The 24,908-nt window shown below is 43.4% G+C and overlaps 1 protein-coding gene across 1 annotated transcript; it reads right to left on the bottom strand.

Annotated features, from left to right (window-relative positions):
- LGI2 (leucine rich repeat LGI family member 2) lies at positions 1-24,679 on the bottom strand. The gene is made up of 8 exons (XM_035112321.2): positions 24,495-24,679; positions 23,389-23,460; positions 18,167-18,238; positions 15,163-15,234; positions 12,284-12,355; positions 9,493-9,662; positions 5,778-5,942; positions 1-818 (listed from the first exon to the last, which is right to left on the bottom strand). The coding sequence occupies exons 1-8, from the start codon at positions 24,677-24,679 to the stop codon at positions 1-3; spliced, it is 1,626 nt and encodes a 541-aa protein (XP_034968212.2).
- Between the last annotated feature and the right edge of the window lie 229 nt (positions 24,680-24,908).

Genomic DNA, 24,908 nt, shown 5'->3' with positions numbered 1-24,908 from the left:
TCATAAACTCAAGTCAACAATGATGTGTTCAAATATTTGCGTGTGGCCTTTAAAACTGGAAGCAAAGAAAAAATCTCTTCTATCGGTTGACACAGCTGTGAATGAACGAGGTGCCTGCACATAGATTTCCTTGAATATTTTAAAGAGCTGCTTCTCATTATCCCACTGGAATATTTGGGAGAAGGTGTAGTCACTTCCCAGGGCTAGATAGTGATTATTCTTAAAGGAGAACGGTTGAAGGGTCATAGCTCCCCGTGATGGCAGAGCTTGGATTTCCACAAACTGTTTGCTATTCCACTTCATTACTCTGGAGTCGCCTATAAATCTTGTAAGTGAGAGGTAGAGGTTGTCCTGTATCCGAAAGCTTTTCACAGCCAACACATCTTCCATGTTGGGTATCTCACTGTGTGGGAGAAACTTTCTGGAATTTTTGTTCCATTGAAGGATAATGGGAATCTGTGAGCGGCTTGACAGGATTAGATGAGATTTTCCATCTATATCAACGAACTCAGCATCTGTGTCCCGGAACCATTCATGCAAGGATTGGTAAGAGTAAAATCCCTTGTTGTTCCATTTATAAATTGTCGTCAGGCCAGCTTTTGAGCTATCTGCGATGACAAAGAAGGTCTCGCTCTCTATCTGAAAGAGTTCTATGTCATTCGGCTTTGAAATGCGGGAAACTTCTATGTCCTGGAATTTGACAAACTTTGTCCAGCCTTCCTCATACTTATAAATGTGTGAGCCACCGAAAAGCTGAGCCACCACCACAAAAACCTGATCATCAATCAAGATAGCTTTGCATCCCACTATGGACTGACCTGTTGGCTCAAACAAAGTAGCAATGTCAGCAGAGTACAATTAAATCTTTTAAACAATATATCAACCAATTCATCATTGTTTTTGAATGAAACCAAGATAACCCAGGCAATCAAGATAGTTATGAAGAGACCATGTTTCTTTCCACTGAGAATACCATATTAACCTTGCCTCTGAAGATCTGAAATGCACCACTGTCAACATTAAAGAGGACCCAATGGAGTATGTTGTTGGTAGCGCTAAAAACTTCAATACTGGAGAAATGTTTGGGTCAATCAGATGCTCTGGACAGCTATATCGAAATCTAGAGCAGGCCCTCCATTTGTTTTATTTATTCGTTTATTTAAAAGCATTTATAAACACTTAATATTTTAAAACTAATATCTACTTGGTGTTCCTCATTAAAACAAGAATACAACATAAAATCGGTAGCATAACAAAAAACAATCTTAAGGGTCAGTGAAAGCCAGGGCAAAAAGATAGATCTTTACAATGTTGCTGGAGTACAACTCCCATAATTTCTGACCATCAGTCATAATGCTGATGGGAAATGGAGTCTGTCATCATCTGGAGGGCTACAGACTCCCCACGTCTGATCTAGGCAATCAAGCTAAGGTTCTTAGAAAACTCTAGCTTGAGCGGGTAGCCAGAGCCTGAAATACAGGAAGGACAAATAATTCTTCTGTTGACCAGGTAAAGGCAAGAGGCCAGATTCCTAGTACTTATAGCAAAAAAAAGGTAACTTCTGTGCCTGCAGAGGAAGGATGGTGAATCTGTGTCCCTCCATCATTCCCAGCCAACATGGCCAGCATTCAGGGATCTTGGAATTGTAGCCTGAAAACTGAAGGACCACAAGTTTCCCATCTGCTGTACAGGGAGCCGTAGCCTGAGCAAAACCAGTCGATGATAGTTTACCAGGCTATATCCAAACCCATGTGATTATTGAAGTCCCAAACAAGGAATACTGGAGTCAACTCTGCCAGTCATATTTATGGACCCCCCCCCCTGTTGTTAGCTCATTTAAATAACTGTTGCCGGTCCTTCCAGTAAATGTTGTGACTGGAGGCATCTACCAAAGCAGTCTTGGAAACACCTCTTGGAGAGCATAAGAACATGCATGACTGGGGCAGAGCTCCTGAGCAAAAAGACTGCTACATTTACAGATTTAAAAATCAGCATAGTAGCCTTTCAGCCTTAACAACCTTGGGTGTCTGCTGCTGATAAACAAGACAGACCTTTCTACTCTTTGAAAGAATCAGCCATTCTGAAATAGACTTGATTTGACCCTAAAAATGTCCTATCCATACAGCAACCTACTTCCTGTTCCTTGCTAAAGGGAACATCGTCTTTCTACACCACCAACTTTTTTTAAAAAAAGTTTCACCTAAACACCATAAATTGACTAACTTGAACAAGCAATGAACATGATGTTTTGTATTTGTTTTTCAAGTGCAGTAGTTGGTCAGCGAAAATATGAGCTGAGAATCACCAAACAGGCAGTGCTGAACAATTCCTTGGCTGCAATCCTGTACACTTACCTGTGAATAAGTCCCATGAACTCAACAGGTTTTACTTCTGAGTAGACATTCATAGGATTGCAGTGTCAACCTCTTAAAAACTCTTTGTCAGGCTCAGACCACAGATCTTCGGGGAGCAAAACCACTGAGGGTGAGCTAGAGCACCTCAGTGTGCTGGCTTTGGCACTTAATACAGCTCAGTGAGAACCTTTGGCAGGGGAGAAGTTTTCTCCACCTTGCCTCTTCTGGTGCTGTGCTGTCTAGAACCAGAGTTCTTCCATGAGGGTGAGTGTGCCCCTTTTGGTTCAGGATACAGCAACCTGGTGAGAAAAGGGTCTCCTATTACAGGATGGGTTGTCTGAAGTGCCTTGTGGTTATTGTGCCTTTTCTTTCAAAGCTAGAGGTGGGGTCAAGTGAGGGGGAAAGTCTCATTTGGGGAAAAAAGTGTCCCTTTTAATTGGGACATCTTGGTTACATTTGTGCACAGTGACGTAACATGCTTGGTTAGAGGCCAAGAGTAGTTTGACTTTGTTTGTATCATTTTCCTCCTTTTAAGCTGTTAGTTTGGTGTGGGTAAGCTTTAATGCTAGGTGCCTTAATTTGGGTATAATGCTAGTATTAGTGGTACCGGATACTGTTAACTGACATGTTGGTATGTTTTGATATGTTATAAATAAATTGTAATTGTGAAAAATGTATATGGTACATTGCAGTGTATTCTGTTTACTTATTAAACACTTATCTTAAACTGTCTACTTTGTAAATTGCTTTGAGCATAATGTATTCTGAGTTTGTCATATGCAGCATGTAAATAAATGGACTGTGTCTCCAGGCCTCCTTCTTGTGCCAAATCAGCTTTACTGGCCTTGCGGCATCCCAGTCAAACCTCCGTTTTCTGTTAGCTGACTTGGTCTGCAAATACGGAGCGCAGCTCACAGCATCTGCTTCGCCTCAGTGTGTTCCTAACTGCGTAGCTATTATAAGATTCTTGTTCCCACTACCTGCTTCTCATGCTACATTTCCCTGGCCTGCCTAGAGGAACAAAAATCAGCCTGTCTCTCTGGCTTGCAGTCGTTGTCTCACTCCTTTGGTCAGATGCCTTGGCTTGACCAGCTCACTTAAAATGATCCTGAAGAGATCCAGGACCCATCCTGTGAAGAACCTAAGTGAAGAACCATCTAAGAGATGTGTCCCAACAGTCCCGTAGAACTGAATGCAGCCCTCAAATCTCTCTATATAGCCCTGAGTTACACCCCTTACTATAGCCATCCCTGAGTATTTGGCTTGGCTGAAATCTGTCCTTAAACAGCAATAATACTTGTTGCTTCCTTGGATAGATGAAGAGGGGTGTGTGTGTTTGTGTGTGTGTAAGTAAACCCATGACATTTGTGTTGCCTACTGTACTGTACACACCCACTGCTCCATCTACTTTTGTCTCTTCTCTGGTCCTACTCTTTACTAGCATAAGGCTCCCAGAAGGTTGCTCATGAGTTAAATTTCCCCCCATCTCTGCCCTAAAGTCTAGTTAAGACATAAAAGGATAGATCACTTCAGACCTCTCTACTTTAGTTCAAAGTCTAGATTTTTTGGCAGAGGTTTCCCCAGGAGCATGGGGAATGACAGTGAATTGGAACAGTTTCTTGCATGCTAATGGGCCTGTTTATCATAATCAGACCTAATGCAGTTCAATAAGCATCATCCTGTCATTTATTATCTAGCAACTAGTAACATGGAGCAGTGCTTGTTTTGACCTGTCATGTGCGAAGAGGAAGAATAGAATGGGAAAGGAAGGAGAAGATTTGAAGGAAACATCATCATCATGTCTTAAGACTTTTAGAAGACATGTGAAGGCAGCCCTGTTTAGGGAAGCTTTTCATGTTTAATAGATAATTGTATTTTGGTGTTCTGTTGGAAGCTGCCCAGAGTGGCTGGGAAACCCAGCCAGCCAGATGACGGGGTTGTTGTTGTTGTTGTTGTTGTTGTTGTTGTTGTTGTTGTTGTTGAAATGGGAGGAAGAAAGGGGCAGGAAGTTATTGACTAACATATTGAGTTGGCCACTGTGGATTCCTACTTGCCAAACTGATAGAATCTTATGAAGTGAGATAAGTAAACGAATAAAGAATCTTATGAAGTGAGATAAGTAAACGAATAAATGCAACGGAGTATCTTTCATTACAAAGGTTTGTGATTCATTTTTCCTCAAGTGCATCAGCCTGGATAGCTTAGTTGGTTAGAGCATGGTGCTGATAATGCCAAGGTTGCAAGTTCAGTCCCCGTATAGGACAGCTGCATACAGTATTCCTGCACTGCAGGTGGAAGGACTAGATGATCCTCAAGGTCCCTTCCAACTCTACAATTCTAAGCAACAATTTTGTTGCTGCTCTTGCCTCATCTCCTCACAGGTGCGAGCAAAGTGTCTGTATGAGGGAACATAAAGATTTGGTTGGAGATCAAAAATCACCCAGCTCAAACCTTTGGGAGGAGGACTCAAGATAAGAGGAGGCAAAGAATGCTCGGTTGATCTGGGCAGGGCCAAACAACAATTTGTGACTGTCTCTCTAAGACTGCGATGGCACCACCTCCAATTGCAGGGAGATTAGATGACATCGGCTATCTGATTAACATTCATTCTAATTTGCTTATGGGGAGGTCAGATGACATTGTGTCAAAGCAAGCATTATTCCACACTGTCCAGTGTATATTTGTCTCACTTCCTTTATAGTAAAAATATATATCAAAATCCAGTATTTTGGTCAAGCTGGGTTGTTGCATAAAAATGCCGATCAACTATATTGAGGAAAAAGTACGACAAGAAGGTTAATACCCCCTTTCTAAGTTCCATGGTTTGAATTTAATCCCCCCACCTCTGAGGTTGAGGGTTGCTTTTTTTAAGATTTAAAAGAGATTTGATCTCTAACATGTCATCTACTTTGGCCCATAGTGTTACTTTACTCCAGGCATCCCCAAACTGCGGCCCTCCAGATGTTTTGGCCTACAACTCCCATGATCCCTAGCTAACATGATCAGTGGTCGGGGAAGATGGGAATTGTAGTCCAAAACATCTGGAGGGCCGAAGTTTGGGGATGCCTGCTCTACTCCATACTGAAGAATCAAGTCTGCCTATTGCTGCATAGCTCTGCTTTGAATTCCATTCCATTTCTTGGGCAACTAGAGTGTGGCATCTTGTGACCCTCTGAGGATTCTGCAATATATGAACTCATATTTTATCCATCATAATGACAACCATTTTGTTAGTGAACTAGACTAAACAATTTTTTTTTATTTTTCAATAGATCCAACCTAAATTTAGCAGAGATCAGCAAGAGATATTCTTTTCAACATGCATTTCCCCCCCTGATACTTGGATACTTAAAGAAAACAAGACCTATTCAAAACACACTAATAATCAATTAAGTAATATAAGAATTATGTGTTCATTTTTACCAGTAATGTTGTCATAACTCCTGAAGTTCTTCTCAATGTGATCCCATTCTAGCACCATGCAATTTTCCATGCTGGGCTGGGCAATGGCGACATACACGTCATTGTTTGAGTGGTATGTGTCCACTGAAACCGACTGGTAGGGTAAAATCTGATGAACCACAAAATCTGAAAATAAATGTTTGTAATTAAAAACAACAAAAATGTTACAATTGAACTTGGAAGAAAACATACAAGAAAACAGACACGTTACGCTGATTTCTCTCTGGAAAACCCTGGCTTGGAAAAATTATTTTGGGGAACAGTCTTCAAGGGGGAAAACAGCAGAATGAAGTATGAATTTAAACCCCCATGTGCTCCTTTTTGCACCTGAAATCACCTTCACCTGACCAGAAGCAGACCTGCACAGTTAAAGACATGAGCCTGACATTGTCCTACATAATTTGGGTCTTAACTCCAATAATATATTGTGTGTTAAAAGACACATTTTCCCACACCTTTCTGTGACTACATCCTCTGTGCCTCTTCTGGTTTCTGATACCTACAGTATCTTGTAAGTCTTAAAGCTATGAATTTTTGAATTAACTACTATATACAGATGATTCTACCCTTTGGGGGAGGAACACACTAAAAAGGAAAGGCTAAAATGATGTATTCAGTTTGCTCTGAAGTAGCAAAGGAGGGCATCCCAGCAATTTGTTTCACAGTATGGATTCTAAAGAATTTTACTTCACACTGCTGGAAAACTCTATTGAAAATGCATTTCCTTTCTAGAGGCGAACCGTCAGATTGTTCCTTCACTAATAGAATTGCTTTGCTTCCTCAGCATTTTCCTTCTCCTGCAGTTGTTTCGAAAACTGTAACATACTTTGCTGATTTTATCCAACACTCTCATGTGAAGTAACAACTGTGTGGCTGGATGATGCCCCTCTGACTGCCATGTTCAAGAAGCCTTTAATCAGATACTATGCAAGTTTCAACCCACCAAAGACTACAGGCCACCAGCCTGAAGTTGGCTGTCTAATATTTGCAGGTTACAATACATGGAGTAAATATAAACGGTAATAATTTTTAGTATTTATATACTACTTTCCCCACATTTTCCATAATCCTTGCAGCATAATAGGCCAATATATTATGCCCATGAACAGTAGTGGTGGTGAGAGGTAGTTACTTGCTTAAAGACATCCCACATCAGGCATCCCCAAACTGCGGCCCTCCAGATGTTTTGGCCTACAACTCCCATGATCCCTAGCAAACAGGACCAGTGGTCGGGGAAGATGGGAATTGTAGTCCAAAACATCTGAAGGGCCGAAGTTTGGGGATGCCTGTCCCACATGGTTGAGCCTGGTCTTGAACCAAAGAATTGCAACTCACAGAATATGATCTTAACTATGGCCTCGAAATAGGTGAGGTCATACCTCATGATACGTCCACCGCGGGTTGCATCTTTTTAGGTTACGAACGTGCCGAACCTGGAAGTCCCAGAACGGGTTACTTCCGGGTTTGGCGTGTCCGTAACCGGAGCACATGCGCAGAAGCGCTAAATCGTGCTTTGCGCATGCACAGAAGCGCCGCATTGCATCACGCACGTGCGCAGATGCAGTGCTTCAGGATGCTCCTTTTCATGTTGCGAACGGGCCTCCGGAACGGAACCCGTTCGCAACAAGAGGTACCACTGTATGCAGCATCAATTAATTGACTGGTGAATGCATATAAACACAGGTGATTGTGCACATTCACATGAAGGCACTAGGAGAATGTGCACCAACTGACAGCATCAACAGGGAATTTTACACATTGTCTGGTGAGTGAAGACAACGGTCAGCAAATGCTAGAGAACGTGAAAGTATCAGAAATGTTTCAAACGTGGTTCAGCGAATAAGCACAGCATTTGTGTCAGTTTTGCGCAACAGCCAGGCAATGCGCCCAATCCCCTATTTACATTGACATACCAATATACATACTTTCTGGTTGACATTGTCCACCTGTACATACACCTCAACAGCACTTGGAAGACTAGGCATGTTGACCGGTCAATGCAGAAGACCTCTGTTAGTAAAGAGTCTTCACGCCGTCATGTGAAATCTAACAGTCACCAGTATTTATGCACATCCCCTACTGAACTCAAAATAATCACTACACACTTCTGGAGAAGTAAATGACAAAAGCCGTAACTCTACTAAACACGCAACAGTTAGTTTACCATTGTTGATACACCACTGATAATAATTGCATGGCCTAAGCATGGCTCTCTACAAAAAGTAAAGACATACCAATAGCAACAGGCTTTGCCTATGCATATACACTTTTTCTTCATACACTCCAGGGAAATTTCAATACTTTCTCATTCTGATGTCAGTTTATTTCGGTCTTTACTTTTGGTACATTTTCTGGGACTCGTAAGATTTCCCACTGAACACTTAAATCTCCCTGCCTCCTTACTTGCATTTCGCATTTTGTCTTGGGAGTTTATAGTAAGACTAATCTACCTTTATCTTGCCCCCTAAAGAAGATTTCTCAGCTCTGACAGTTTCCTCTTGTAATGCTGGAGAGCACAAAGCCCTTTGCCATTATGAAACCTGAACAAATGGGGGGGGGGGGCAGGGAGAGTTTTTTGATGTCCAAGGTACGTGAATGACTTGCCAAGAATTTCCTTCTCCTACTATTCTATGGGAACAAATGCTGCTATTCTACTATTGCTGATATCAGAGTATTAAAAGAGGAATGCATGCATGTGAAAGAGAGGAGAATTTTTTGTGGGTTTGTGTGCCTGCTGCATTTAGGAAAGTTTTTAATGACTGATTTTTTAATCTTTTGTTGGAAGCTGCCCAGAGTGGCTGGGGAAACCTAGCCAGATGGGAGGGGTACAAATACATTATTATTATTATTATTATTATTATTATTATTATTATTATTCAGTATTAAATGGCACTTGAAGCTTTGACTTCACATGCTGGGAGAAAAAGCCGTCCACTCTTTGAATCCAGGTTCATACTAGCAAAACGGGGAACTTAAAGTTGAACTAGATGTGACAGAAGGACACGGGGTTGGTGTTGAAAACATCACTGTCTATATTTAGTTCTCCCCTGTGCGCTGCAACACTGAGCGAGACGCATTGCACAGCATGCGGTCCCTAAACTGTTTCCCCACTCCACTTCTCTACATTAGCTGCCAGTAGCAAGAGAGGGAAAATATACAGTTGTGGTAAAGTGATGACACCGGGTAATAGTGTCACTACATGCTACTGGGAATGAGTCACTAGAGCATGGTTTTTGCCAACAGAGCCATGTTGTCCATAACCTTTAATTCTATCATTAGTCTTGTCTTACCTTCCTTTGAGCAGATCCAGGAAGACAAATCCATTCTAACAATGCAATACTACATATGTTTAGTTAGAAGTAAGGCTTACTAGTAAGTGTTTCAGAAAAACAACAGAACAGAAGGTATCAGGAAGCAGGGATGTAGAAGAAGATTAAGAATTAGGAAGAAGGAGAACATTTTATACACAAAGGAGTGGATTTTTGAGAAACAAGGATTAGCTTTTTAACTGATCTGTCATCACTTTCCATGTAAATAATAAAATGGGACAATTAAAAATGGGACATTTGTGTCAATGCTAACAGAACAACGGTCTGGGAAAACACCTTATCAGCGTTCTTGGTTCGTGGACTTGCATAGCTCAGACCTCTCATTATTCATTTGCTATAAAATATACCTGTAGTGGTGCACTCATCATCAAAACTTGAGACATCGTTTAACTTCTTGTCCTGAAATTCTGCTGGACCAACACACAGGACATCAGAAACGGTGGAATTTGTCATCTTTAACCACAAAAACAACCACTTGGCTTTGCAGTCACATTCAAACTTATTTCCCCTTAAATCTCTAAAAGGACACATAAAAAAAATAAACAGATGTGAAAAGGTTGTTATTGAGCCAACAGTCAAATATTTCTTCAAGTTACTTGTAATACTTAATTCAAAGAACATTAGAACAGTTCAAAACTGATCCTGGTCAAAAAGTTTACAGCCCACAGACCCTGCTTTTCTACATGGGGTGGGGTGGGGAGGTGGTGATGTTGAAATGAGTGGAGGTTGTACAGGTGAAATACGTATTAGATTGTAACATGCTGCAAATTTGTTGAGATAACTCTATGCTGTAAATACATCTGTGAATACAAAGTATATTGTGCATAACCTAAAGAGCACACTTATTAATTTGTTGGAACAATCGTTTCCCATTATTTATGAGATCTAATATAATACTTTCCAAGGATTATTATATTGGTAGCTGAAGGTTACCATATTTTTATTACCCACTTCCTCCAATGAACTCTTTTATGGGTAACCTTGAACAAGTCACTTTCTCTCTTAGCGTCAGCTACCTCACAGGGTTGTGGTAAATGTAAAATGTGGGTGGGATGATTGACAGCATGCATGTTGCCCTGCGGAAAAAGCACTCTATCTATCTATCTATTTAGGTACAGTGGTACCTCGGGTTACGAACGCGATCCGTTCCGGGTCGCAGTTTGTAACCCGAAAAGTTCGTAACCCGAAAAGGGCCCGAACCGCCGCTTTGCGCATGCGCAAAGCGCTATTTTCGCACTTTGCGCATGCGCAAAGGCGCGCGGCGCTTCTGCGCACGCACGCGACGAAGATACTTCCGGGTTTGCGAAGTTCGTAACCCGGGTTATTCATAACCCGAGATGTTCGTAACCCGAGGTACGACTGTAAAGGTAAAGAGACCCCTGACCATTAGGTCCAGTCGTGACCAACTCTGGGGGTGCGGCGCTCATCTCGCTTTATTGGCCGAGGGAGCCGGCGTACAGCTTCCAGGTCATGTGGCCAGCATGACAAAGCCGCTTCTGGCGAACTAGAGCTTGGAGTGGTACCTATTTATCTACTTGCACTTTGACGCTGGCAGGAGCAGGGACCGAGCAATGGGAGCTCACCCCGTGGCGGGGATTCGAACCGCCGACCTTCTGATCGACAAGCCCTAGGCTCTGTGGTTTAACCCACAGCGCCACCCGAGTCCCATCTTTCTTTCTATCTAACAGTAAATGCAATATAGATTTCCTGTATGGGAGAGTCATTTATTTTCTCCTCCGTTGTGATTTTTGGTGATATTAGGTGGCAGAAACCCAGGAGCGGCTGGCGTAGCGGGACAGTATTGCTTTCCTGACACCAGCACCACATAGCCCCAGCCTCCACCATTGCACTTCCCTGCCCCATCATGCCAGCTGTTCTTGCATAAACCACGAAATATCACGAGCATTTCTAGCGACATTAAAAAAAAAACCAGACCATGCACCGAAACATTTGAGTACATTTAAAATTTTGGAACAGAGCCTCTTTCCAAGTCGATCTCTAAAAGGTTACTGCTGAATGCGGCTTTTGGTATATCTGCCCTTTTACAAAAATGCACTGTTGAATAAGCGCTTAAACTAGGGCATTGTGACTGGTGTGACACTGGAAACAGAGTATGGCTGTGAGGACTGCATCCCTGATTCACTTATACTTTTTCGAAACCAAGTCAGTCAACTATACTAGACTTCTGCTGGTCTCTTTTCCCACCCTTATTTGTTTTCCCCAGAGACTGGAATGGAGAACTGAAGATCAGCTGGAGGAGGAAGGGGAAGGGGGCTGCTAAACCCCTTTCCATTCCTGCATTTTGTCCACTTAAAATTCCACATACACGCCCAGCTACTTCCCCATGCTTGGGTGAAAAGATGAAGGATTCCCCCATATCTTCCCCCTTGCAAGGTGGGCAATTTTGAGTTGAAGGATATCATGAAGGAAAGAGTTAAGCAGCCTATCTCTACATGCCCTTCTTCAGTCCTGAGTGGCAGCTTGTCAATACTGCTTTTGGTTTAAAAGAAATATGGGGGAAAGTAAAAAAAAAGTAATTCAATTTAACATCAAATTTGTTCAGAAGTACACTGGAAATGCTGTCAATGGGCTGGAATTCTAAGGTGTCTAGTGAGATCTGAAAAAAGTTTGGTGGGCTTTTGAGTCAGTAAAATGTGCATATGCCCCTAGTTTGCACATGTTTCTTTGTGTCAGATAAGGGCACATTCTTTTCGTGGGATCATTTCATATATTCAGCTTTCAGTCATCAAGTGCTGAATAATTAAGAGATGGCAACTCAAGTGACGTACATGTTACTTGAGAATATATATATATATATATATATATATTTACTTAGCGATATATAATTTAAAAGTGGGTGGTCACACGCCCCCAAATGTTACATAAAACACCCATGCAGAAGAATTAATTACCATGACTATTGCTATCATGAGATCAATAGCAAAAAGGTAATGAAAAATATTTCACTTGGCAATCTGGAATCAGGCTGCCAGAAAGCAAGTGCCAGTTGATGTATTTGTTTTCAGAATCAGAATCTCAAACAGTATTCCGAATTCCAAACACGGAGTTTAGAAACCCACACAAAGACAGGCTTGCAATAACAACAACAACACAAATGGTTTGTTTGGCTTTACTTACAGTTCAATCAGAGAATCTAAATCACCGAAGACATCCCTTGGCAAAGCTTTAATCTGGTTATTGGCCAAAGAACTGGAAAAAGTAAAGTTAGGTGTTAAAATAGTTGAAGAGATGATAATCACTAAATAGAGCAGCACTTAGCTAATGTTAACCGTTGGATGTTGCCCAATTCCCAATGTTGACAATGACTAATAGGATTATGAATGAATTACGTAAAACCCTTGAAAGTTAATGGAAATCCTAAACACTCTTCACTTAATTCATGAGAATAGAAAGTCGCTGCTTTTGTTTATAAGTTTGTAATAACAAGCTTTGCAAAAACTCGTCTCAAGGTGCCATCAAACAGATTTCGTTCTGTTTTTGTGGCTTAGGATGAAGAAAGTACACCGACAAAGGTTGCATATAGAATTACATATTTTAAGTACAGTAATGAGCCCACTGTGAATTTGCATTCACTCCTTCTAGGCCACATGCCCAGCCTCTCTCACACAATCAACTTTAGGAGCAAGTTATTCCTGCTTTCAACAGAAAATGCTCATTGGCTGCCTCATTAAGCCACACCCTCACCCACAACAGTGCTTCAAATTAAAAAGAGGATTGGCTTCTTTTTTTAAAAAAAATGGCAATGAATAGCCATTTAACTGGATAATGATGCCGGGTTCCAAGTGTCTCTGTCTGCATTCACATGGAAGTTTATTCAGTTTTCTCGATGTTTCCTTAACTGCTAATTTCCAAATTGTATCTGAGATTTCACGCAATGAAAAAGCAACTTCTGGAAACATAGCAGAATGTAGTGCAGGTTTAGAACTTGTTTCTGTGCCGTTTGCTTACAGGGGGAAAAAAATCTTTTCACAAACGACACAGAAATTGAGCTAAACTTGTGTTATATTCCACTATGTTTCTGGAAGTGGCTTTTAAGTCGGGTGAAAGCTCAAATATAATGCAGAAACTAACAGGCAAACACTGGGAAAATGTAGCCTATATGAACACCTGTCTGAAGTAAGGTGGGGAGAGTGAAATTCTACACTAGTAGGAAGGTATTCCGAAACCAGGAAACAATTCAAACCTTGATAATTTTGTGGTGCGGTGGCACTTGCAGAATCCAGAGAAGGACATCTACTACAGTACATTGGCATCAATGCTGGACCCAAATTTTCCTCGGCCCTCAAGCAGCTATGGTGGCTCATTTCCCAGAAGTGATGTATTTAGCGTTAACTCTGGAAGTGTAAACTCGATTCTGGCCAAACTAGTTTCAGACTCGTCTACCCATTTACTGTCTGAAACCAAAGGAGCACATTGGTTGTCAGATGTGATTTATTTATTTTTCCAGCTGTCCTACCCCACTATAGGAGAGGCTGCAGGAATTCTGTTGAATGAAAAAAATAGCCAATGATCATCTGCTGGTGACATCTCAGGGAAGACAGAAGGCAATAAGAGATATAAAAGCAGCTTTTGGAACATGGAGCTGTGAGGGAGGGAGGACAGATATGAACTGGGTTCCTTCCTGGCTATTGCAGAGAGTGATGGTTGTGAATGGGAATTAGTTGATCCTGAAACCATCTTGGCTGTGAGTCCTGTTTTGCAGGCCTTTTTCACCTGGCCTGGGAGGATGGGGCCCTTACTGACTCCAGCTACAAAAGCTGAAGCTGCTGGACAGACTCTTGGGCTGGGGTATTGTCTGGGGGTTTGTTGGGAAGGTGTTGATGTTGGGTTTTTTTGTATCTTTACTTTAGATCTTGTTGTGATTTATGTGGCAATTGTTCAGTTTGGTTGTGTATTTTTGATCCTTTATTTATTGTTTATGACTACTTTTGTTATGTTGTAGTTATATATATATATTTCATGTTGTAAGCTGCCTTTTGAGCATGGTCTGAATTGTGGAAAGATGACATATGTATGTATGTATGTATAACAACTTGCCTCTCTAAAGCCAATCTCACTAGTACCAGCAACAGGGCCATATGAGTGCTATTGCAGTGCTTCTTGCTAATTCCTTGCTAACAAGCTGCTAACTTGCTTGTACCGCACAATTGCACTCATTTCACACGCTAGCAAGGTTATGCTCAAAATTCTACAAGGCAGGCTTCAGCAGTATGTGGACCAAGAACTCCCAGAAGTGCAAGCTGGATTTCGAAGAGGCAGAGGAAGCAGAGACCAAATAGCAAACATGCGCTGGATTATGGAGAAAGCTAGAGAGTTCCAGAAAAATGTCTCCTTCTGCTTCATCGACTATGCAAAAGCCTTTGACTGTGTCGACTACAGCAAACTATGGCAAGTTCTTAAAGAAATGGGAGTGCCTGATCACCTCATCTGTCTCCTGAGAAATCTCTATGTGGGACAAGAAGCTACAGTTAGAACTGGATATGGAACAACTAACTGATTCAAAATTGGGAAAGGAGTACGACAAGGTTGTATATTGTCTCCCTGCTTATTTAACTTATATGCAGAATTCATCATGCGAAAGGCTGGACTAGATGAATCCCAAGCCAGAATTAAGATTGCCGGAAGAAATAGCAACAACCTCAGATATGCAGATGGCACAACCTTGATGGCAGAAAGTGAGGAGGAATTAAAGAACCTTTTAATGAGGGTGAAAGAGGAGAGTGCAAATCTAAGTGTCTTGCAGAGCACATGAAGAACACAGAATACATTGCCTCCCACCCCCTATTCTAAGTTCATTTGATTCTTCAGTCTTAACAAAAAAGGACTTTATCCAACAATGAGGGCTAGAACATTTCTTGTTTCACATTTTTGCATAGCCCACTGCAGCTTATGCAGTGAAGTGAGAAATATACCATAGTCGTACCTACAGTGCAGGTACTGGAAAACTTAGTTTGGGGCAAGATAAAAATAATTCAAAGTAGCATTAAAAGACTTACAGGTGTGTCAAATCTCGAAGGCCACGAAATGCATTTCTTGAAATGGTTTCTACCCTGTTTCCTTCAATAAATCTATGCAGAAAGATTTGATTGAAAGACACGTGTTAAAGAGAATGTTTTAGTTCGTCTGGTAGAAGAACAAAACCAAATACTGAATAAAAGGTGAACAGCATAATTCCCAGGACTTTTTTTTGCAGACAGAACGCGCTGAAACTCTATTCCGGCACCTCTCATGTGGGTGCCATTGCCATGAGTTCCGGTACCTCTTTTTCTAGAAAAATAGCACCAATTAGTCCCCTTTTCTTGGCTTAAGTGTCTGCTGTGGTCTGATTAACAAAAACCTCCGTTAACCAAACTGCTCATTTCAGTGCACGCATGAGAGTCACCCTCAGGAGCTTTGTGTGAGCAGCCGGGCTCTTGCTAGGCTTTGGGTCAGGCTACAATATGCTTTTATTGCTTGTTATGTAACAACTGCCCCTGTGAGTCAGACGTAAAGGGACCCCTGACCATTATGTCCAGTCATGACCGACTCTGGGGTTGCGTGCTCATCTCGCGTTATTGGCCGAGGGAGCCGGCGTACAGCTTCCAGGTCATGTGGCCAGCATGACTAAGCCGCTTCTGGCAGCACGCAGAAACGCTGTTTACCTTCCCGCCGGAGCGGTCTCTATTTATCTACTTGCATTTTGACGTGCTTTTGAGCTGCTAGGTTGGCAGGAGCTGGGACCAAGCAACGGGAGCTCACCCCGTTGCAGGGATTCGAACCGCCGACCTTCTGATCAGCAAGCCCTAGGCTCAGTGGTTTAACCCACAGCGCCACCTGGGTCCCTTAGTCAGACATATCTACTGCTTAAATAGTCCCAACTAGACAGTAGCTAACTCTTTGCCACTTGGCCTAGGTTCATAACATGCCATGTTGGACTGGTGATGTTTCTCGACTGGCAGCACAAGCATTTGGCCGCACTTTTGTTTTTGGAATGTTTCCTGCTCGTGGAAGAAAACTGTAAACATACATTTTTAAGCGGCACTAGGTGCAAAAGAAATGAAGGCAACCAGGAGCTCGCAGCATAATGAATACATTGCCTTCCCAGCTGTACTCCTGTGGACACCTAGAGAGTAAGCCTCAGTGAATATAATGGGACATATTTCTGAGTAAGCATGCTGTTATATTTCTTCACACATTTGTAACCTCACTCTCCTGAGTTGAAGCTGCAAAATTCTAGAACCAATACAAAAGGAAATTCATGACCCAGAACTTTTAAGTCCTACTGGTTCCAAAGGGAGATATTAAACCATGTGATTATCTCTCCTACTGAAATCAGTAGGACTGAAAAGGACTTACTGATTTCAACATTTATACCTTACTTTTTTTTATTAAGTCAACTCAAAGCACCACACAAAGAAGTTCATAAAATGTGTAAAGCACAGCTAAAGTAGGCTATGTTACTAAAAAAATCGATTTCTTATCAAAAGCAACAACAACCAGCAGCAAGTTAAGACTATTCGGCATAAAACCAGGGGTTTGGCACATTTAAAATATGAATAGGGTTGGATCTTTGTTATGGAAGAACAGCATAAATCATGTTTGGGCAGCATTTGCCTTTTGTACCCAATCTGTAACCTTGCCCTGTCATCGTGGCATTAACTTAATCCAAAACCATATGTAAAATGGATTGGCCTCCTGAAGCAGCCATGAGATTTATGCCCGTGAGCATTTTGATTTTGTGGTTAGGATATAGAAGGAAAAGGAGGTCAATGAGAAGGTGGGGTCATCTTTTTTTGTTTAATCAGAAGGCACCTGGTTCTAAGAGGCTACCGAAGTTAAGTTAAGGGCAGCATTGGCTAATGACACACCACAGCTGAGGACGTCTTTCCATTTTTTAAATGTAAGCAGCAACAGTACCGTGCAGTGGTAATATTAAGCGCTGTAGCTATTCCTGCCACCCTTACTCGCTACTTTTGACATTAATTCTATGGCACAGAGGGGGCAAGGCATCGATCGGGATGCAACAGAGCACACGACTTCACTTAGAAAACATATATTTGCTTGGGTCAAATTCCTCATTTTTCTGCAAAACTCCCTCATTTAACTCACAGTAATTTGGCACATTTCGTGAGCTTTAAATGCTCTCCTATTGAGTCCACACACAATACATCTCAGCTGGAATGAGGTGCCAAATTAATCACCAGCTCTTAATCATTACCGTATCACGTTGGCTGGGATCCAAAGAGCTATGTCAGGCAAACTAAAGGGCCTGAGCATGCTCAGTGGGATTTAAAAAAAAACAAAAAAACCAGCAGACACTGCCCCGCCCCATGCCGTACCACAGTCTGCTTTTGAAAGTCCCTTCCATTTTAAAAGCAGTTTCCAATGTGGCATCAGGCTTGTTGTTTGTGAAAAGACCATTCAAAGCCCTTTTGCAGTGCGTGGAGTCCTGACTCTTAACACATGAAACGTAACACAAAATATATTTCCAAAGTAATCTGGAACTTCTCCGGTTTAGTGCAAAACCTTATAAGGTGCTTAATGACAAAGAGCTACGTGGCACCTTAAAGGCTAGCAAACTTGAAGGTGCCGCAAGACTCTTGGTTTTGCTGAAACAGACAAGCATAGCTAGCCCTCTGGAAATAATTAGACATTAAGTGCTGAAGAAAGGGAAAAGCAAGCAATATTGCACGTCAGCTTTCCACTGTAAGTTGCAATGTGCTAAATGGGAATTCATGTACATTTCCTGCGGAGAAATGCACGAGAGCTCCCTGTTTCTGGAGCCCAAGCATCTCCCGCTGGGGAACTGTATTAGTTCCTAGTATGCACATTATATCTTGCAGTGGAAAGCAGAAATATGAGAATGTTCTCACGCATCCACTTGCCCCGCATGAGTCACAACATGTAATGCCACCTAAAGAAAATTTCCTTCAAGGACAGCGTACTGGTAAATCATCAGAGTAGCTTCATCCAGTTAAGACATCCTAGTTTACTACATTAAACAAAAAAAAAGAAACTTACAAGTACTCGAGATGGAACAGACCACCAAAGGCATCATCCCGTATGATAGTAAACGAGTTAGAATTCAGCAGTCTAAAAAATGGAATGCAAACAGTAAGGAGGGGGATGTTTTTAAAAGGCCACCGTACAATTTAAAGCACTGTGAAGAAATGTTAGACAAAGCTGAATTTCCCTTAGCAGGTTTCTTCAGATTACATAAAAAGAACCATTAGCAAGTCATCAATGAGCATTTAATACTCTCTCTCTCACACCCTGCTTTGGTGCGCAACTAAGCACGCATTGCTTTGATTTCAAATATGACTGTAAGTAGTAGAACACAAGAGCCTGCTGGATCAGGCCAATGTCCCATCTAGTCCAGCACACAGCGACCAGCCAGCTACTTGTGGGAAGCCCACGAGTAGGAAGGAGCACAAGAAAAGTCTCCCCTCCTGTGGTTTCCAGCAACTAGTATTCAGAAGCATACTGCCCCTCACAGTGGAGGCAGAGCATAGCCATTCTGGCTAGTAGCCACCAGTAGAAGAAGAAGAGTTTGGATTTGATATCCTGCTTTATCACTACCCGAAGGAGTCTCAAAGCGGCTAACATTCTCCTTTCCCTTCCTCCCCCACAACAAGCACTCTGTGAGGTGAGTGGGGCTGAGAGACTTCAGAGAAGTGTGACTAGCCCAAGGTCACCCAGCAGCTGCATGTGGAGGAGCGGAGACGCGAACCCGGCTCCCCAGGTTACGAGTCTACCACTCTTAACCACTACACCACACTGGCTCTATCCTCCATGAATTTGTCCAATTCTCTTCTAAAACCATACAAGCTGGTGGCCACCACTGCCTTCTGTGGGAGCGAGTTCCATATCTTAACTGTGTGCTGCATGAAGAAATACTTCCTTTTCCCTGTCCTGAATCTTTCAACTTTGTGAATGGCAGGAAAGTGGAGAAAGTGGAACCTTGCTCCCTTCCAGTGTGGTGTAGTGGTTAAGAGCGGTAGACTGGTAATCTGGGGAACCGAGTTCGCGTCCCCGCTCCTCCACATGCAGCTGCTGGGTGACCTTGGGCTAGTCACACTTCTTTGAAGTCTCTCAGCCCCACTCACCTCACAGAGTGTTTGTTGTGGAGGAGGAAGGGAAAGGAGAATGTTGGCCGCTTTGAGACTCCTTAGGGTAGTGATAAAGCGGGATATCATATCCAAACTCTTCTTCTTCTTCCAGGGTGTGCCTTGTATGTGATAGCTAGGCCACCTCAATATTAGAGGGACTGGGGATGTTGGTTGCCCACCAGAATGCTGTCCTCAAGTGCAGTGATTTACTCCCCCCCCCCTCCATAGGAATGAATGATAGCCAGTTATTTTAAATATAGGATTTTATTTTATTTATTTAGGATATAGTTAGATCTCTCCTCTCCTAGGGCAAGATGTTTTTTGTGTAGCCATAGGCTGGCAGTTCAGGGAGAGACCACTTTAGCTGGAACACCAGGAGATAAAATTTGGGCAACTCACCAGGCTGTTCTGTCTTCCCCTCCACCCCCTTTCAGGGAAAGATGGTCCTTAGGTAGCCTTGTGGTGGCAGCTGGAGGAGGGAGAGGTCAACTCAGCTGAACAATGGATTATGGCCCCCTTACTGAGTGTTCTGCCTCCCCCTTCTGTCTGCACAGTTGTACCCGGGGTTCTGTTTCTTTACCACACTGGGGTGTGGCAGAGTGTTGGGAAGCCACGATGGAATGCATTGGACAGGTTGATTGATAGATAAGTCACAGTTCTACATCACTGTCAAACATTCATCTAGCATTTCTGCTGACTTGGATTCCTATAGTGTCGTTTAATGTTTTATAGTTAAAAAAGATAGAGAGCTGAGTAAAACGTTACAAAAAAAAATCAATGCCAAAATATAGCATCGTTTAATAACCATAGAAGATATTGATATGAATGTTGATATAATGATTTGTATAGAAAATGCTCTCAGCCCTTGATAGAACAAGCCAGGACCACCTTGGCAGAGTGGCAAGACATGACCCTATTGCAAGCATAGGCAAACTCTGGCCCTCCAGATGTTTTGGGACTACAATTCCCATCATCCCTGACCACTGGCCCTGTTAGCTAGGGATGGTGGGAATTGTAGTCCCAAACATCTGGAGGGCCGAGTTTGTCTATGCCTGCGCGCTATTGGATTAAAAAGACTTTGGTCTTGCCACACTGGATAGCAGAATAAGAGGAACAGAATCTATGACTACTAGAAAAGAGTAGCTCATCATAGTAGTATTTATTTATTTATTTATTTATTTATTTATACCCCGCCCATCTGGCTGGGTTTCCCCAGCCACTCTGGGTGGCTTCCAACAGAAAAACAAAATAAAATAATCAATTAAATATTAAAAGCATCCCTAAACAGGGCTGCCTTCAGATGTCTTCTAAAAATCTGGTAGCTGTTTTTCTCTTTGACATCTGGTGGGAGGGCATTCCACAGGGTGGGTGCCACTACCGAGAAGGCCCTCTGCCTGGTTCCCTGCAACTTGGCTTCTCGCAACGAGGGAACCGCCAGAAGGCCCTCAGTTCGGTACTGGACCTCAGTGTCCGGGCAGAATGATGGGGGTGGAGACGCTCCTTCAGGTATACTGGACCGAGGCCATTTAGGGCTTTAAAGGTCAGCACCAACACTTTGAATTGTGCTCGGAAACGTACTGGGAGCCAATGTAGATCTTTCAAGACCGGTGTTATGTGGTCTTGGCGGTCGCTCCCAGTCACCAGTCTAGCTGTCGCATTCTGGATTAGTTTTAGTTTCTGGATCACCTTCAAAGGTAGCCCCACATAGAGCGCATTGCCGTAGTCCAAGCGGGAGATAACTAGAGCATGCACCACTCTGGTGAGACAGTGTGCAGGCAGGTAGGGTCTCAGCCTGCGTACCAGATGGAGCCGATAGACAGCTGCCCTGGACACAGAATTGACCTGCACCTCCATGGACAGCTGTGAGTCCAAAATTACTCCCAGGCTGCGCACCTGGTCCTTCAGGGGCACAGTTTCCCCATTCAGGACCGGGGAGTCCTCCACACCTGCCCGCCTCCTGTCCCCCGCAAACAGTCTTGTCAGGATTCAACCTCAATCTGTTAGCTGCCATCCATCCTCCAACCCAGCCCAGTGCAGCAGAAATGCATAAAAGAGCAGAATTGCGCTACAACTCTGTAGTACACAACAAACCTGCAGGGACTCTCCCACCTTTCAGGCCATAAACACATTTCTAGGGACTTCTCTCCACCCACAAGGGAAAGGGAAGCAAAGATGGATGGTGCCATCCTTATCCTCAGATGGGTATATTCCAGCTCTCTTCCTGGTGTAAAGCAATTGTAGACCAAAAGTCCACAGAGGTACAAGCTAGGACAGAGGTGCTTGTGGAACAAACCTCTAAGGGTAAATTGCCACTCTCCCACAGTTACTATTAATTTCTACCGTGACCACTGAATTCTTCCCAAAGTTGAAATTTTGACCAGATTTCCTAGTTCCAGCTTGGGTGGAACTGGGCACTATATATGGGGAGATGGACTATAATTCATAAGAAGACTTCAGCAGATTACAGCAGGTGCTTGCTAGAAGCCGACTGATGTCAGCACAAATTGAGCATCTGCTGGTGCTTGCAACCTGCGATGTGCTGATTCTTTTGTAAAGTTCTACAATTTATTGGTTACACACACACACACACACACACACACACACAAATACAGTTATCGCAAAAAAGGAGGGCAAATATTACGGCACCCCCAAATCATAAAACGGATAATGATTGCAAAAGTTTCAGTAAAGTCAGACGAAAGTCAACCACAATTACTTATAACCTGAAGGGCATTGGTTAGTATTGTAAAGGTAAAGGTAAAGGGACCCCTGACCATTAGGTCCAGTCATGACCGACTCTGGGGTTGCGCGCTCATCTCGCATTATTGGCCGAGGGAGCCGACGTATAGCTTCCAGGTCATGTGGCCAGCATGACAAAGCCACTTCTGGCGAACCAGAGCAGCACACGGAAACCCCATTTACCTTCCCGCTGTAGCGGTTCCTATTTATCTACTTGCATTTTGACGTGCTTTCGAACTGCTAGGTTGGCAGGAGCTGGGACCGGGCAACGGGAGCTCACCCCGTCACAGGGATTCGAAGCGCTGACCTTCTGATCAGCAAGCCCTAGGCTCTGAGGTTTAACCCACAGCGCCACCTGGGTCCCCAATTACTTATAACCTGAAGGGCATTGGATAGTATTGTACAGGAAGGTTAAGATGCTGATCTTCACAGTTCACAACAATAATCTCAGTCTATCCCTTTGTTAACTGTTGTGTAACACAGTGCATTGATTGCATGGCTTGGCAGGTCACTGCATTGCTCCCGAGAGAGTCATCTAGAATCGGGAGCATATACATGACCTGTTTTCCAGTCTGTGGGCCATGCAAGTTTTGTGGCTGGTTCACCAGGTCATCTGCATTGGTTGTTAGGAGTGGGTGGGCAGGGCAGACCGCACGGCTGCTGTTTAGTCAACTTCACCAATAACTCCCAAACCAAGATAAAATTGCAGTGTTGGGTGTAGATTTTGGCAACTGCCAAGCCATCAAGCAGGCTCCTGTCTCCTTTCCCCCCATGAGTGAGAGCCTGGGAGGCACCTGCTCTTTCTCAGATGAAAGGAAGGCCCAAGGAGTTTGAGACAACAATGTGAATTGCGATTCGAAAGCTTGGTGGGTACTGTGCATATTCATGCCAACTTGTATATGGAAGGAACCAAATAGGGAATTATACTGTTATTGCAGAGATATAAGAAGGAAGTTGTTAAGTAGGTATACTAAAAAAGGTGTTACTTGTGGTGGTGGTGTTTAAGAATCCAATTTCTTTTGGTGCTTCTCAACAATGTAGCATTGCTGTTGGAGCAGAATTTCCTTCCAATATTTTAGCATAAGCCTTCAAACGAATGTCAAACTAGAGAAATGTTTGTAATGTGCACCTCTATACAAAAATAAAACATAAATCTGGATTTGAGAATAAGCTTTACCATTGCATGTCAATTTATTTTGGATTCTGCACTAACCTTTCCTTTCCTTTCAAAGCAATGACTCCTTAGCTCTTTACTTGGTTTTAAAAATTAACGTTCACCAATCATGGGTCTCAGTCTGTGATTTGGAAACAGTTATTTCAAAGTCCCAAACTCTTCGCAGGCAATAGCTTTGATCATCTCATTTTATATAAAATAAAATAAAATTTAATACTTACAGCAACTGCAGGGAAGGCAAATGTGAAAACATTCTCTCTTTTATTTCAGAAAATGTTCCATTTACCAGGCTCCTGAAGGGGGAAATACAAGGGAAAATCCATAGGAACTAATTACAACACTTTTCCTTATTATTACCATCATCATTATGATTCTCTTTCTTAACAGCTTTTCCATGACCTTCCTTACAGTTCTTAACCTGCTTCTCCGGAAGTTTTCTATGGTCTCCTTTCACCATACAGTATTTATCAATTAATCCGAAATATTATGTGCATTTGACTGCCTCTGTCTGAAAAGTGAATCGGGATCTGTTTTCTTTGTCCCCTTATATTTTGGATTTATTTTCCTACCTATTACATACATGCATTGTAATACAGTATATGTGTGCCTTTGGGCTATAGCTGTACAGTAGATACGGATTACATATGACTGAACAGAAGCAATCAGTGAGTGAAACAGAATTGAAGACTGACTGGCTGAAGGATTTTGAAGCCTAGCAGATTTTAAAGCGAGGCAAGTTGAAAAGTCCTAGATTACCAAAGGCAGTGAACTCACTCTCAACTTCCAGGACCCTGAATCCTATTTGTTCCAAGGTGATTAAGACCAGCTGAAAATCATTTCTTCCCCTCTCTCTACTGAGAACATGGCCACTTACTTGCTGCATCTCCCCAATTCTTTGAGTTTTATACGCTGGGCCTTTTCTCCCGCATCACCCGCCCCTCTCCAGCCTTTGTCATCTCTGGAACTGCCTGCTGCAGCATTTTCTGCTCGCCTCTAAAACAACATCTCCCGGCTGAACCAGCAATGCGCGATCCCACAGGCATCTCCAGAAACGCCAGGCGGGCACCTCCCTTGCCATGCACATTGTTTGCATGGAGCAGCCGGAGGGCGGGGGGAGTTTGGTGCTTGGCTTTTGCTTACACCCTCCGAACGTCAGAATCCTAGAATCGCGGAGTGTCAGAGGAGGAGGGGCGGGGGACCCCCGAGGGTCATCCAGCGCAACCTCCTGCAATGCAGGAATCTCAAGGAAAGCATGCACGACGCACATCCCCCCCGCCGCGCTGCGCGCCACCGCCACCCATCACCCTGCTTAGCGCGCTCGACTTACAAGGAGCTGATGTCTCCGGGGCTCCGCGGCACCGCCGCCGCTCCGACGCAAATGGTGGACTCTTTGGTGCAGCTGCAGATGGCGGGACACCGCACCGGCGGCTTCCTCACCTGGGCGCGCTGCAGCAGGCACGCCGCCGCCAGCGCCAGGAGCCAGAGAGAGCCGCTGCCCCGCCAGCGAGCCATCGTGCGCCCTCGGCCGCCTCCGCCGCGTGGTCCCCCTTTGGCCCTGCTGCTGCGCTCCTGGCCCGAGCGATGCAGCCGCCGCCGCCGCTGCTACTGGAGAGGCTGGAACGGGAGCCAGGCAGCATGCTGCACCCTTAAAGCTGCCCTCCCTCTCTCTTTCTCCCTCTCTGCAGCACTGGAAGCAGCGCCCAGGCTCCTGCTGTGCACTAAGGCTCCTTCCTCTGGACTG

This window comes from Zootoca vivipara, chromosome 9 (assembly GCF_963506605.1).
Source record: "Zootoca vivipara chromosome 9, rZooViv1.1, whole genome shotgun sequence".
NCBI classification, from domain to species: domain Eukaryota; kingdom Metazoa; phylum Chordata; class Lepidosauria; order Squamata; family Lacertidae; genus Zootoca; species Zootoca vivipara.
This window is presented reverse-complemented; position numbering and strand designations above follow the sequence as displayed.

What these genes read in the sequence shown, in the direction of transcription:
- LGI2 (XM_035112321.2), bottom strand. Translation starts at nt 24,679, where the DNA reads ATGGCTCGCTGGCGGGGCAGCGGCTCTCTCTGGCTCCTGGCGCTGGCG. An exon ending in TTAGATTCTCTGATTGAACT is followed by an intron (nt 9,663 to 12,283) that starts GTAAGTAAAGCC and finishes GTGTCCTTTTAG; the next exon opens with AGATTTAAGGGGAAATAAGT. An exon ending in GAGTTATGACAACATTACTG is followed by an intron (nt 819 to 5,777) that starts GTAAAAATGAAC and finishes TTGAGCCAACAG; the next exon opens with GTCAGTCCATAGTGGGATGC.